At 36.2% G+C, this 15,193-nt stretch overlaps 1 protein-coding gene across 1 annotated transcript in view; it reads right to left on the bottom strand.

The window, feature by feature from the left end:
• The window catches only part of itpkb (inositol-trisphosphate 3-kinase B), a 42,842-nt gene that overhangs the window by 11,552 nt on the left and 16,097 nt on the right, over window positions 1-15,193 (bottom strand). The window contains exons 6-8 of the mRNA XM_088325401.1: window positions 2,209-2,308; window positions 1,164-1,201; window positions 929-1,104 (exon numbers count right to left, since the gene is read on the bottom strand). Coding sequence (XP_088181527.1) covers window positions 929-1,104; window positions 1,164-1,201; window positions 2,209-2,308 — 314 coding nt within the window. The remainder of the gene's footprint in view (window positions 1-928; window positions 1,105-1,163; window positions 1,202-2,208; window positions 2,309-15,193) is intronic.

Below are 15,193 nucleotides of genomic sequence, written 5' to 3' on the forward strand. Positions count from 1 at the left end.
TATTTATTTACCTTTTAACTTTAACCGGGAACACGAAGAGCATGCCTGATTTAGTTTTTTTTTTCTACTACATTTTTTCCTTCACTAAAACTTAATCTCTTGTATTAAAAAAATCAAAACCATTGAATTAATTTTTACTTCAGATTATTTGACTGGAGATTAAATGTGACTAGAATAGCATACAAACACTATTTTTAATCATTGGTTTAATGACAAGCAAAAAGCTTTTGTCCTTAATTTGATTTCTATTATAATAACATCAATGTTTTTTTTTTTTTATTCTTAAAATGAACAATTGGCCTGATATGATGGCGGAAATGTGTCATTGATTTTTTGTTCTTATGATCATAAATTATCAGTTAAATGTATAAATATCTACATCCACCATATCAGACCATTTTGCAGTTTTTAAATGATTATTTTTTAATCATAAAATAATTTGAAAATGTACAATAGTAGAAAAAGAAAAAGCGCTTATTTTATCTTATTTACGAGGAAAATAATTAATAATACATAATGTATTCATTAAAAATAATGAATACAAAACACTTTAAAAATATCGGAAAATAAACATAATACTGGAAACACTCAAGGTTTTCTGTCAATGCATTTGATAAAGTGTTGTACACAAAAAATATACACCCAGTCTGTTATTATGAAGATAGATATGGCTACACATTTTCTGTATTGGGACGCAAAAACAACTATCGTGGATTCCTAAATTTTATATCAAGTGCATTATTCGAAAAGTGCCAACGATTCAGCCAAACTGAATAATTTACACAAACATGACATTCAGTGATCAGCTTCAAATTTAGAATGACATCACAGAACTGAAATCACCAAAGAGAAACGGAAAAGTGGGAAAAACAATAGAGCACATCCAGTTATGGAAATCCCTTTCCTGCCGGAAGCCACGTCCTCTTACCTCACCCCCATCTTGCAGTCCATCACACATGGGCAGTCAAACTCAGCCAGCAGGTCCTCCATCTGATTGTACTTTTGGCCATCTTTTTCCACGTTGCCGTGGTAACCAGGCACGTACGGACACAGCACGTCCCGCATCAGAAGCGTCAGACATCGCTGCTCGCACTCGCAGTGTTTCTAAATGGAGACGAAGGTCATAACGTTTCCTTCTCTACTCTGGGATGTGTTTCACGTACTTTTAAGATGCGACCGTTGGCTCCCGCCCTGAAGCTCCCTGGTAACACAGACACAGTGTTAGAACGTGAGGGGAGTTTTCGGACAAGCGAGCGAGGTCGAGCTGATTGCGACTAACGCTGGTGACATTTATCGCTGCCGGCTTTTTTCCTCGCTTCCTTTTAGGGCCGTGACACGTGCGACGGCCAGCTGTCAGAAGCCACCGTCAACATGGCCTCATGCTATAAAAGGCCCGCCTTCAATCTTGATTTTAATCACTAAACACAGGATTAAAAAAAGAACGAATCTCTCATGTAGAAACTGTATATCAGCGGTGGGCTGTAGGGCCTGCAATGTCTTTTGTGCGCACCTGAAAAATATCTGAATCATGTGGTATTAAATTTTGTCCATATATACTTATTAAGAAATAACAAATTGTTTGTCAGCTTTCTTTTATTCCGCTGCTTCCAAATGTGTGCTTTCATATTGAAGCATTTAACCAATCACATTTCTGCCATTACTTGTTGTCAGGGTCAGTAATCTGCCCGGAGGCCTTCAAAAAGACTTCTGAAGGCCGTGAGACATGAAATCAGTGTGGGTTACAGCTGGGCGTTTAGCTAATCATCAGCGGTTCCACAAACTATAATCCTGCTAGGGTGCAGTAAAGAAAGTTTCACAATAAAAATGTAAGGAGGAATTCCTGTGTTCACTGCTATTATTGAATGAACATTATCAGCCCTAAATTGAATAAAATCTTGTGCCAGGACAGGGTTGACTGTCAGCATTAGCTTCAATGGCGTAGGGAATCTGTACAACGGATTGATTGAAATCTTCATGAGAAAAGGAAGGAATTTTGGTGGGTAAAATATGGCTATGTTCCTAAATAATATTGCAATTGGGTGAGGTTGTTATTGATGCTTTCTTACATGTGTCATGGCTGTAGCTACAGTAAATGTTTTATAGCCATCAAACAGTTATTGAGGGTTGGATTGATTCAGCCAACTGAAGCCCTAAGTTTGAAATGCACAGCAAGCCACTGCTTTATTGATATAAATAGATACAACATACCAGCATGTCCTGCCAGTTGTATCCAGGGATATTTCTTCTTGAAGGACATGACAAACGGCGACCAGTGGACCATGTTCCTGATCTTCTTCCATGATTTGTGCTACAAAGACGACTCGCCGTTAGAAAAGCTCAATGAATAGAGTCAACCTCTAATATATTTCACAGTTATTTATCTGTGGTGGAATTTGCAAATGAAATAAAACCAATAATACTTCTTTTTGATGTCTGAATCACAGAATTTGGCCCGGAAATCAAGTCAATAGATTTTCAGAATCTAACAATACAAGTGAAAGTGCAGTCAGGGGAGGCTGTGCCTCACCTGTCATCATGTTATTATAACATTCAAAATTAATTTATTGGTTATATTTATTCAGTGTTTTAATTTGTTTTCCCATTTAATTTCAAAAATTTTCGATACACTTTTAAATCGCCAAATTTTCACATATTTTATGAATATTATTAAAACAATTAGTATGTACTGTATAACTTTGATGAGAGTCAAAAGATGCAGAGCGAGGCATGCAATTATCCTGCCTCATGGTAGAGGGCGATAGTGAGAACAAATATTCTTGTTTGACGCATATCTCATAACCAAACAATACAATTTTTTAAAATATTAGCGAGTCAACAGCAGGTCAAACTAGCCATTATTTTTTTGTTGTTGCATGGATTTTTTTTTTTCAAAATAGAGGATTACCTATTGTTTTTTTCACTCATAAAGAGCATCACATAGACTATATTCAAAAGTTAAAGTAAAACAATAAAACGTTTCTATGCTAGTTTATTTATTGCTTTCTTGCTCTGCCAATAAATTGATGAATACGATGTAGGTTAATTTATTTGTGAATCTGACTGTGCCTCACCAGACACGAACCTCACTGGGCAATATGGAGTCCTAATAAATGATCTCTTGGGTATTGGAATACAAAAAACAAAATTCTATGAAATAGGGACGTATGATGAAATTCAGGCCGATGCTTATCTGAACAATATTCTCAAAATATGATGTCACAGATATCACCCCAGTAGAAAATAAATATTCACTTGGAGCTACTCTAGTATATTGAATCTGACAACTAGCTAGAAAGATTCTAATCATTTATGTTACTCTTCAGAATATACTTTGATTCTCTATAGAGAAGTAGTAGCACAACTTGGTCGTGTCTCTTCTCTTCGTAATGTGTGCTAGACACCGGTGAGCTTGCCCATCACCAGTTGCATAGCTCAGGATGTGTTCACCGCTGTTGTATGTTATGTTATATGGGCTTCTAAACTCTAATCATCTTGTTGCACTCATGCGTGTGTTTGGAAGTGAACGCCAATTTAATCAAGATTGACAGCTTGGCTGCACTACTTGATTAAGATCGGCGCAGCCTAGTGAAGAGTGTCCTAATCGCAACGCAATGCTGTACTTTTCTGTATTACACATGTGTATAAAAATTGTAATGTCTTGTACTCCTTGAGCAAGTCATTGCTGATATAAATGTGCTTCATGTGCGCCAATATGTTAGACCTTGACTGCTATAATTGGCAGAAAATAAGATTGATAGTAAGAAATAAACCAATTTTAACAAATCCAAATATGAAGAATAATTATGATTGGAAACGTCCTTTTTATCATTGATAACAACATACTGAACATTGTTTACTACGGGATTATGAATTACACTCTAGGATAACTATGTAGGTATGACTTATATAAAAATAAAACAAAAACAATGTCAGTATAAATACATTAAAATATTTACAAATATTCATGATTACTGTGACTCAGCTGTGCCCGCTCATTTGGTGCCAACTTCTGATTTGCTCCCTGTCAGTATTTGAACTCAGTCCTATCAGTCCCCTGTGTCAGTCCATCTGCGAACCTCAGTGAATACTAGGCAAGCCTTTTTCGACCCTGACTCCCACCTGTCCCGTTTTGCTTCCGTCTGTCTGTTTACGACCTGTTTTTCTCCTGACCACATCTAATCTCCCGTACCGGCTTACGATCTCTTTTTGTCTCGCGACAACGTCTACTCTCCTGTTCTGGCTTCCGACTCGCTTCCGACCCCGACCACGCCTTGCTCTCCCAGTCCCGGCTACCAACCCGTTTTTTTCCGTCCCTGACACCGCCATCGCTCGCTACGGAAGATCCACTTCCGCCTTTCTGAGCACAATCAGAGTACGAGAGCGACTTGCTTCCCGCATCCAGCGAACACCGGATCGTCGGCGCAGCCCTTTTTCTTTCCTCCAATAAAACTTGTGAGAAACGTCACGCAATTGGGTCCCGTTTCCGTTCTGGTCCTGACACATAATAGAGTTATGAGTGCATCAGAACAAATGTGCAATAAAAATAATAGGCTTGAGTGATTTATCTACTAAACCTTCCGTATCTTCGCACAATAATTGTTACAGTTTGGGCAAATATTTGGGTTGGAGGTGCTCCTTACTTCTGTACTAAGAGGAGCATCTCCTACCAAAAGATTTGCCAGAAAATACAGTGATCATTTTTGTAGTAAAATGCTCTATAGTGCATTTCAGTTTGTATAAAGTTAATTTCGATGACCACCCTTTTTCCGACAACCAGGAGAAAAATGTAAGTGAAATACATACATGTTATGCTTATTCATACAGTGTGAAAAGTACAACATGCAGTTAAACCACTGATTTGATGGAGCTCTGGGGGAAACAAACCTCTCAGGCTTGAGTGTTTTTTCCTAAGTCTAATCTTTATGGAATGACTGGCAAAACACAACTTCACACACACACTACTGGGTGTTTTTGACCAAGAGGGTTTTCTTCCATCACCACTTTTTGTTTTCAGAACACATCGACAACCCCCTGGTCCACAAGACCCGAGATTTCCCTTGGCAACTGTGCAAAAACACTTCTGAACTCTCTCAAAGGGCTTTTCCTTTCTATACGCATAGCAGTTTTATAAACAAATGTGATTTGTGATGGGTTAGACAGCTTTACTGTTACAGTCATTGAAAAGCCGGGCCTTTACATGAGATAAACGACACGAGGACCAAACATGGAAAGCGCATGACGTCAGCCCACGTTAAGCTGATGAAAATTTATTGGACGGACTATTACTATGTATGGGCTGCATACGCACAAATACATTCATTGTGTTAAGCAGTGAAGCGTCATATGATGGGTTCATTTCTGTGCTACTGAAGAATGACAAGCACGTCCAATAATGGCAAAGATTAGCACGGTCGATTAATAACTTAGCAAAGGAGTTAAATTGTTAGTATGCTAATCCAACATAGAATAAAAAATAGGATGCAAACTGGTCTGTCATATTGTACTGTATTCATAACGTTTTTATTAACGTAACTGTGGTGAATTTTACCAGTCAAGTTACCCAATAACCAGTGCTTCACTGACTATCTTTGACATTGTATACTGAAAGAAAGAAAAAGTAAACGATTCCACAAATTGGCATATCATTTGGCTTATTTTTACCAGGCCTGTAGTTTTAGTACTGTATTCTTATTTTTTCAGCTGCTTTTTTGTAGTAAAATAACTAGCTGTTTTTAGTAATATTTTTCATTTTACAACATTTTAAACTCATTGAGTGAAACCAAATTAAAAGTTTGAAGAATTATTTAGTTTAAAGGGACAGCATGTATTATTTACCGCCTCTTCATTTGATCATATATATATATATATATATATATATATATATATATATATACGTGTGTATGGATTTAAACAAGCAAAAATACATGAACTATCATATAAAGGTGATTTTTCTTTTGTAAATGCTCATAGCATTTATTTACATAACATGAGGCTCACCGAGAGGGAGCTGACATAATTGTTCGCCATCTACTGGGAAAAGAAAAAAAAACTGTCTGGGCAATAAAACGAGGAAAAACGAGAAGGAGAACTATACTGTTTGGTCACCGTGACTTTCCATAGTTTGTATTCTTCCTTGGGCTTTTTAGTGCTGGTTTTTGATTGGACAACACAATCCAGCGACATGTAGTGGTCAAACCATACACTTTGTCGCTTTAAGTAGAAAAAGAAGTCTAAAACTATCATTTTGAGTATTTTCCGAAAATAGTACTTCGTATTTCGCTCATTGAAGGGATTATTATACATTACCAATTTATTATTCGAGTGAAGTAATACAGTATATTTTTTACTATTTTACGGGTAAAACCAACACAATATTTACGCAAAAAATGTTTTACTTGTAAAATAATGTCGAAGTTTTACTATATGTTTTTCTAGTAAAATAACATACCAGCATTTCACTACAAAAATAAGTTTAAAATTGTTGTAAAATAAGTTTACCTCTTAAGACCTGAGCTTCTTGTTTGATGTGTATTGATGTGGACGCCAGAGGTTAAAATATAGTAATTGAAATATTTAAAATGAGCAGAATGCCCATTTTGTTTCGTTTTTGTAATTGTTAGGAAAACATTTGTTGTGACTTTGCATTTGCTTCTTTTCAACATATACATTTTTTTCAAATGTCAAACATCCTTTGAAGGGCCTTATAGTGCTGCAATTTGAGGACCACCTTAGTAAAGTGCAATACCACTAATCACAAAAGTTGTCGATTGATAGTTTTTCAATAAAGTTAAAAGTCTTAGCAGCAGTTGTGCAACTTTTCTCTAGTGGGTTTTAAAATGTCGAGGTTGGGGACAATACCTGTAAGTGTACAGCAGTGACGACAAGCACGGCGGCGAGTGACGCAACCACGCTCCAAACAGAATACGACCATTTCATGGTGGCGAGCGCTGGTTTCTCTGACAAAAACTACATGTAATCATCCGTTGTGCACCCCATACTCCTTACTCCCGAATTTCTCGTGCCCGACCGAAACACAACTGTGTGTTATTTGATTGGCAAAACTGCTTGGGGCAATCTGCGGATGCAAATTTGCGCACAGGTCATCACAATGACAAAAACAAAACAGAGCGGCAATAAATTGATCTTATTGTATGAAAATCAAAATTACATTTCTAAGCAGTATATCTGAAAATGAATGGCTATTTTTCCACAAAAGAAACATTCCAAATATTTTGTAACTTATTTTACAGTTTAAAGTGTAAATCTAAATAATAATAGTTAATCATAATGACATTTTTAAAATTTCAGTTTCGTAGTGGTGTATCTGTAAATGAATCCCTATTTTTTTCTTATTTTACAGTTTAAAGCGTAAACATAAATAATAAAGTCAGAACCAGCACAAATGGTAGACCCAATCGCGTAACATTTACTCACAAGTTTATTGAAATATAGAGGAAAGTCAGCGCCAAACGTGTTGTGATCAAAAACGGGTCGTAAGCTGGGAACGGGAGAGCAAAACGTGGTCGGGGTCAAATAACAGGTCGTAGCCGGAGACTAACGGGGAAATCAGGAACGGACGGGTGGAAAACGGGTGCAAAAAGCGGGACCAACGGGAGTCAGAGTCAAAGTCCATGCCTTGTGGAAACAGGTTCACTGCCGGACTGACAACAGGCGGGTGAAAGGACTGAGCTGAAATAGGACGTGGTACCAGTTATGTAGCCAGCAGTAGCTGGCACAGTTGAGTGCCATGAGTAATCATGACAAATAATTGTTCATAAGGAGTACAAAATTGGATAATAATGAGTCTAAAATTACTGGGACATGTGAACATCAATGGGAAGTGGTGAGATTTTTTTGTTTTACAAATATATTTTAAATTTTTGGGATCTTAAACATCTAAAGCATTTTGTTGACCAGCACTATATATAATAACTTAAGATAAAACAAAAATCAAAAATGACAATGTTTGCATGTAAAAAAAAAGAAAAATACAAACTTGATAATTTTCTGTCACTTATTTCATTAATCACTCAAAATATATCTTGAAAAAATATATTAAAATAACATATTTGGGACCATTTGTAATATAATTCAAAATTAAAAATCAAACATGATCTTAATAGGACAAAATTATGAAACAAAGCTTTAAAAAAAATTGAAGGTGGCAATTTTGAGAGACAGGCCAATTTATTTTTATTGATTTTTCCTTGCTATCGTGTAGGTTATAGTCTGTAATAGTCTGTGGTCTTTGCAGCCCTTTGAGACTTGTTGTGATTAAGGGCTATACAAATAAACATGACATGACTTGTAATTTGTATACGCAAGATTCCTATGTTTTAAGTTTGAGCAAAAATGTGATTTTTCTTGTGAGATATATTTGACCTAATTCCCTGACTTTTTTCAAGCTTTGAAACAAATCAATAAATGTCCATTTTTATCAACTGTAAAAACACAACTCATAAAAAAAATCTTCCTAAAATATGAATAAAACATAGCAATATTCCTTCATTTTGAATGAAGAATAGTTGACATTTTGGAGCCGAATTACATAGATTACATTTTTGTGGGAATACATTTGTTTTAAGTTTTCCTTTGTTTTTTGAGTCGTTTGAGTTGTCCTCAAAGAGTTGAAAGTTAAGTATTTTCTCTATTAAGTACATGTTAACAATGCCCAAATGAGTTTAAAGCTTTATTTTCCACTGCACTTATCAGTTTTTAATTTTAGCTTTAGAACTGTTTGCGGCGGGACACATTAGGTTCGGGGAATCGGGGTCAGGGGAGTGAAGCCTGCTTGCCTGTCCCCACGTTTTTTTGTTGTATTTGTGTAGGATGAGAATGTTTAAAGTAATGAGAGCAACACCCCCCACTCAAATAAAAGACAGAAAAAAATGAAGAGTTTTTTTCAGAATGTCTAAGAAATGCATGTACCAGCACATACATCATGAATGAGCTGACTAAGGCTGCAATCATGACTTTAAGCCAGGAGATGGTGTCAGAGAGTAACAATGTTCCAAATTCCACAGAGCTTCTTTAAAATAAAAACAGTCTTTCAAGTGTTATTTGGTTTTGCAACATTTCAATGACCTTAAGTTTACAAATAAACAATAATTTTAGGGAGAAAAATTGTGGCATTTTTGACGAGGGGCTAAGTAATTTCCATGTTCAGCATCTTTATTCTTACTCGTTCTGATGCTGATAATTGCTAAATATGATAGCGGTTTCACACCAAATATCCAAACATACCTTTCAAACCTTTGTAGTTCAACAATTAATCAAACATGAATTGAATTCAGAGGAAAGGTAAGGAAGCAGTCTATTGCCACAAGAATTCCTATCGGATTTGGCATCACCAGACCAGCTAGTAGAAAACTAGGAGAGGAAAACCCAAAAAAAGACATCAACTATTGCGATTGCAGAGAGAAAGAGAGGAAGAACCATTGGAGTGAGAGAAAAGGGGAATGGTAAACGGAGGAACTTCTTGCAGACAGGAAGAGGAGGAGGGGAAGAGGGGGGATGCCACTTTGCCTCAGCCACAGTATTTTCCACATCCGCTGATGACAGCAAACAAACAACACAAAGAGAGAAGAGTGAGAGAGGGCTTGTCCTCTAAACAACACATACTGTACAAGGACACACACACACAATCTTACCCAAATCCAGTAATTAAAAGGCAATGAGCCAAATTTTAAATATAGTAAAAACAAAATTGGCTAAGCAAGTAGATGAAGGTTTTCCGATCTAATTTAATTTTTTATTTAGTAAAAAAAAACATTTACTTTTTGTGCAAAATAACTGAAAATAAGCAAGGCTTTCTGCCCTATCGAGACGTTTATACATATTTTCTTGGAAAATGAAAAAATAAAGATGAATAAGTTAAGAACATAACAAATCCATTCAATTATGTGAATAAATTAATATTTTTAATTAAAAAAGAAAAACAAACCTTTAAATGAACACAATCTTCTAGTCAAGTCATGTTTATTTGTATAGCCCTTAATCACAAATAGTCTCAGAAGGCTGCACAGATCACAGATTATTGCAAACCACAGACTATTATGACACCATCCCCTAATCTAAAACCAATATGAGGGCAAGGAAAAACTCAAACCTCAACATGAGGAAAATGAAGAAACCTTGAGAAGGGACCGCACATGAGGTAATCCCCCTTCCAGGATGACCAGGCTGCAATGGATGTTGCAATAACAAATAATACACAGATATTGTCAACATGAAATATAGGTTATTCATATGCTATAGACCACGCGACCCTAATGAGGATAAGCGGTACGGCTAATGAGATGAGATGAGATATGCTATAGAATAGAAGTGTGTTTTAAGCCTAGATTTAAACAGTTCCACTGAGGTTGCCGGTCAAATCTCAGGGGGAAGAGCATTCCCAGCACTGATAATATTTGCCTACTTAATGGAAAATACAATAATAAAATTGGACTAGAAATGCTTAAATGGACAGTGTGTCTCATTTAGCACCTCCTAGTGGTAACATAACATTTTGATTTAGGCTTATAATACATGAATTGGCAATGAATTATGAAACATTTTTGACTGTGCGTCTCAAGTTTTTTTAATGGAAAAAAGTTTGTCTAGGCTCAAAAAGGCAGAGAAACAGACATAGATAATTAAATTGGAAATGTTATATTTTGCCTTTTAAGTCTTTAAAGGGATGCTATGTAGTATTTAGAAAGATAGATAGATACTTTGTTCATCCCCGAAGGGAAATTCACATTTCCAGCAGCATCCCTGAGCTGAGAACAATCGAGAACATTCGAAAATAACACGGGAGCTGCTGGAGTGGCTGCCATTCGTGACGGCGCCGGAAGAAAAGATTCAATTTGAATCATGTACAAACAAACAAACAATTGAATCATGTACAAACAAACAAACAAACAAACAAAATATTCATGTTTCAATAAGTGGAGTGTTAATAAAATGGGGGGAAAATAATTTCTGATACTGATAAAACCAGGTAAAACTAATTTTAAGTTACCTGTCCATCTTTACTAAGAAGATTCAATGCATACAGGAAGAAATTGCTAAAGACATTATTAATACCACACATATTAAAGGGCTGAAATCTATAGATGCACAATGGTGTGTAGTATTCCATTGAGTAAACACAAACATACTCTAACCAGAGTACAAAGAAAATGGGGAAGACGACAGGTACATTAAAGTCTTTAGGTTAAGAATAAGAGGCCATACATGACCTCAACTAGCAAACTGTTGATAGTACCCGCAAAACACCAGTGTTAACATCTACAGAGAAGAGGCAACTCCGAGATGCTAGTCTTCAAGGCAGAGTGGCAAAGAAAAAAAATTTTCTTATTCTATAGCATATGAATAACCTATATTTTATGTTGACAATATCTGTGCATTATTTGTTATTGCAACATCCATTGCAGCCTGGTCATCCTAGCGCCTTCTAGCAGTAAAAAACTGAGTTTATTTCAAAAAATATACTGATTTAATGAATTTTTAAAAATTAATGAACTATGATAAAAACATGCATTTCAAAACAATTTAGGGACAAGAAATCTGTATTTATTTTACAAAATATTAGTCTGAGAACTGACATGATTCTACCAGGGGAAAAAATGGGAAGAAAAATGGCGCGGTTTGGTCACTTGTGATTCTTAGAACTTGTTTTCGGTTGCACCAAGCAATAAAAAGACGTGACTAAGGGCTATAAAAATAAACATGACTTGACATCTAGTTGACAAATAATATGCTTTGTCCACTTTAAGCTTCCCATTTTCTTATTTTACAATATAAATAAGTTAGAGCATAGAAAATTCATTAATTTATGTTCATTTATTCATTGTTTTAACCTTAAAAAAAGAAAAAAGGAAGCTTAAAATTAGCACAACCATCATATAATTAATGCCCACTTTAAGGATCAAATTCCAAAGTACAACTATGATGAAAAGTATAAAAAATAGGACAATAATTACTTAAGAAGGCTTGACTAACAAGGAAAGAAGGTCTCAGATTTTCAAGACATATGCTCTTCAGAATCGTAACCACCACCAAGGAGAAAAGTTCCCAAGAAGGTCCCACTAAACTTGTTTAAAAAAAAATACAATATAAAAAATGTCTTTTGTTTCCTCCAAATGCAATAAAAAATTACATTTTTGTAGACCAAGGATCTCTTACATGGTGCCAGCAAGCATGTTTATTCACCAATGAAGGGTCATGGCAATTTTCTAGTAAATTTGATTTCTAACCGACAAGATGTTTTAGTGGTTGACTTAACTTGTAATAATTACACCCTGCTAATTACATTGGGATAACATAAGTTGTCATTATAGAATTCTACATCAAAATGCCCTGGGGAGGGATGGGCACCACCAGGCTGTTCTTGCCCAAGACCCACTGCAGGAAATTGTACCCCTACGACCCTAATGGTAAAGGGATCCAAACAAGCATTCAAACAGATAAACAAACAAAATTACATCAAAATGGTTGACCTTTGTGCCAATCAGTAACAAAAAGTAACTTTCAGCTTAAAAAAGGTCAGTGACCCCTGTTCTAAAATGTGACGTTGATTGAAATATCACGGCTTGTTCTTCATTTTAATTGCGGGTGGGAAGAATGGAATGGTCTGCATTTAAATAGCGCTTTTCAGGTCAATGAAGACCTCTCAAAGCTCTTCACACTTTTACCTTCTACACATAGCGTCAGACATGCAAGGTAACTACCTGCTATCGGGCATTAGGGATTCAGTGTCTTGCCCACAGACACGGAGGAGCCGGGAATCTAACCTACGACCTCTTGATCCCAAGACTAGCGCTCTACCTCCTGAGCTACTAGTCTGACAAAACTGTCCTCCTGGATTAAACAAAATGTGGTAGTAAAGTTTCACATGAAAACTCATTAACGAGGACTGGGGCCACCATTGGCGTAATTTTTACGCACTTTTTTAAATTGTTCTTTATTTAAAAGCCGTGTCAGTCGAGTCAGACTGCCGGGAAACACGACATAGGGAATCATTTCAAGCATTTTCATGCATTTCACCCAAAATTCAAGTATTTTCCTGAACTTGAAAACGCAACATTAAAATCCAAGCATTTTCAAGGATTTTAAGCACCCGTACGAACCCTGCTTGAAACATTGTCTGGTGTGCTGCAGGAAATTGCCCAATTTTATTTTTGCAGAAAAGCATGCCATTGACATCTGTAGGCCTGCAACGATAAGTCTACGTTGTCGACAAAATCAAAAATAGAAATGCTTAACAAATAATTCATTTGTTGACTATTGTCACCAGACATGTCCTTCCAACAAGAGTAAGGGGTCCACATGATTATAATCTCTGCTGAGAGTCGTTCTTAACATTGCTGTTTTAATCTTTTAAAAAGAGAGGGAAGGGAAATTAGTGGAGGGGGACACGCTTATGCATAGTGAAGCTTTCACACGGAAGGAAACAACACTCCTGCTATCGCTGACTGCCAGCCCTTCTTGAAAGAGGACAATGTCTGCAAAGTTAAGAGTAGGAAGAGAAAGACACACACGATGACCACTTCTCAGTTAAAATTAGAATGCTTGTGTACTCCAAGCATTCTAATTTTAGTGTATGCATTTATTGACATTATCGCAACACCAACATCTTTATATATGAGTTGCTAGCATCTACAGACTGGTGATTCCCCTTTGCAGAAAAGGCAGTTAAGAATTGCACACTCATGCAAGCACAGCTGCAAGAGGGAAACTCTGTTCGACGTCACAGGGTTGCCGAGCAACAGGTCCTGTGGTAGTGAACATTTTCCACTGCCGTGCACACAGTGCGGCATGTGTTTTATTTTGCTTTGAGTTTGTGCGAAGGTTGTAGCGTCTGCAAGGTGGTATGTTTAGTGGTTTGTGTGTTGAATACAGGGTAGATGACTTTAATGAAAAATGAACAGAGTTTACGTTAAAAAAACTTCATGGTAGGGATGTTGGATACCATTCTTTTACAGACTGACAAGTCACTGAAAATGCTCGATGTTGGATTTACTAAATAGAATCATTTAAACAAAAGACTGAACATTTTTTACTGCCGGTTGTATTGACAAATGGATATTGATATCTCATTGCACTACTGTTACGATGCATCACTATTGCACGATTATTGTAATATACTTACAATTTAAGCCAGTTTCCAGGCACTACCTTGTCATTTTTGCCTCTTTACATGACATATTTTTATCCTATTTTTCTATTGAAAGTTTTTATTACATGTTTATCCTGGATTGCTGTCAAATCTTGTTGCAAACAATGTTTACTACATTGTTATCAATGAAGACAATTCTAATTCTAACATCTAGGTATATTGGACTGTACACCTGATTTATATATTTATTTTTGTATCTACATGTTTTTATTGCATTTTACCACTTGAAAAAAATAAAACTGAAAATTCAAAGCATCATTGTCATCATTTAAGTACCGGTAGTCACCAATACTACAAGTTGCTATCAAGCAACTCCAGATACCATTAGTACATATGTAAAAATCCCTCAAAAATCTCTGGGTTGGTTGTCCCATTTTGAAATTGATGATATATATTGGGAGAATTTCAGCCCCCCAAAACTAGAATTAATTCAAATCAGAATTATCATAATCAGACTACTAGCAAAATCATAGAAATTGGAACTCATACGAAAGTGGTGTTTTTCAAATTATTTGGTTAGAAAATTCACAGAAAAATAAGTGGTAAGCGCCCTAAATAAAACCATGACAAGTGAGTGTTACTGTAAAAGGTTAGAAATGTACAACTGTATAGACTACAATCGAATTGAGGACCCACACTTTAAAGAAACACACTTTTGAGGAAATTGTAAACCGGAATATTTTGCTTATGATATTTAGTACGACCTTCATTCCCAAGAGGCGGTTAGGCACAAAAATGTGTTGGACTGTGACAAGATTAGAGATGTGGCAAAGCAATGCCTTAAGGCGTATCTCAAAACAAAAACATGCCGAAGAATGGAATCTAGGTCGAACCGAAGACTGAGAAAGAACTTGTTCAGGTGCATCAACAGGACTTGAACAACAACAGCATTTGCAGCACACGTGCGTCTTTCCGTCTTGGAGCAATGCCCAGAAGAATCAAAAGAAGAGCCAGACCGTCTCTAAATAAGGCTGTGTTCTAGATTTTAGCTTGGACCAGTCAGGCCTGAAAGTTGACGTAATGCGAAAA

Source organism: Urocampus carinirostris, chromosome 20, assembly GCF_059441175.1.
Source record: "Urocampus carinirostris isolate Australia breed hairy pipefish chromosome 20, RoL_Ucar_1.0, whole genome shotgun sequence".
NCBI classification, from domain to species: domain Eukaryota; kingdom Metazoa; phylum Chordata; class Actinopteri; order Syngnathiformes; family Syngnathidae; genus Urocampus; species Urocampus carinirostris.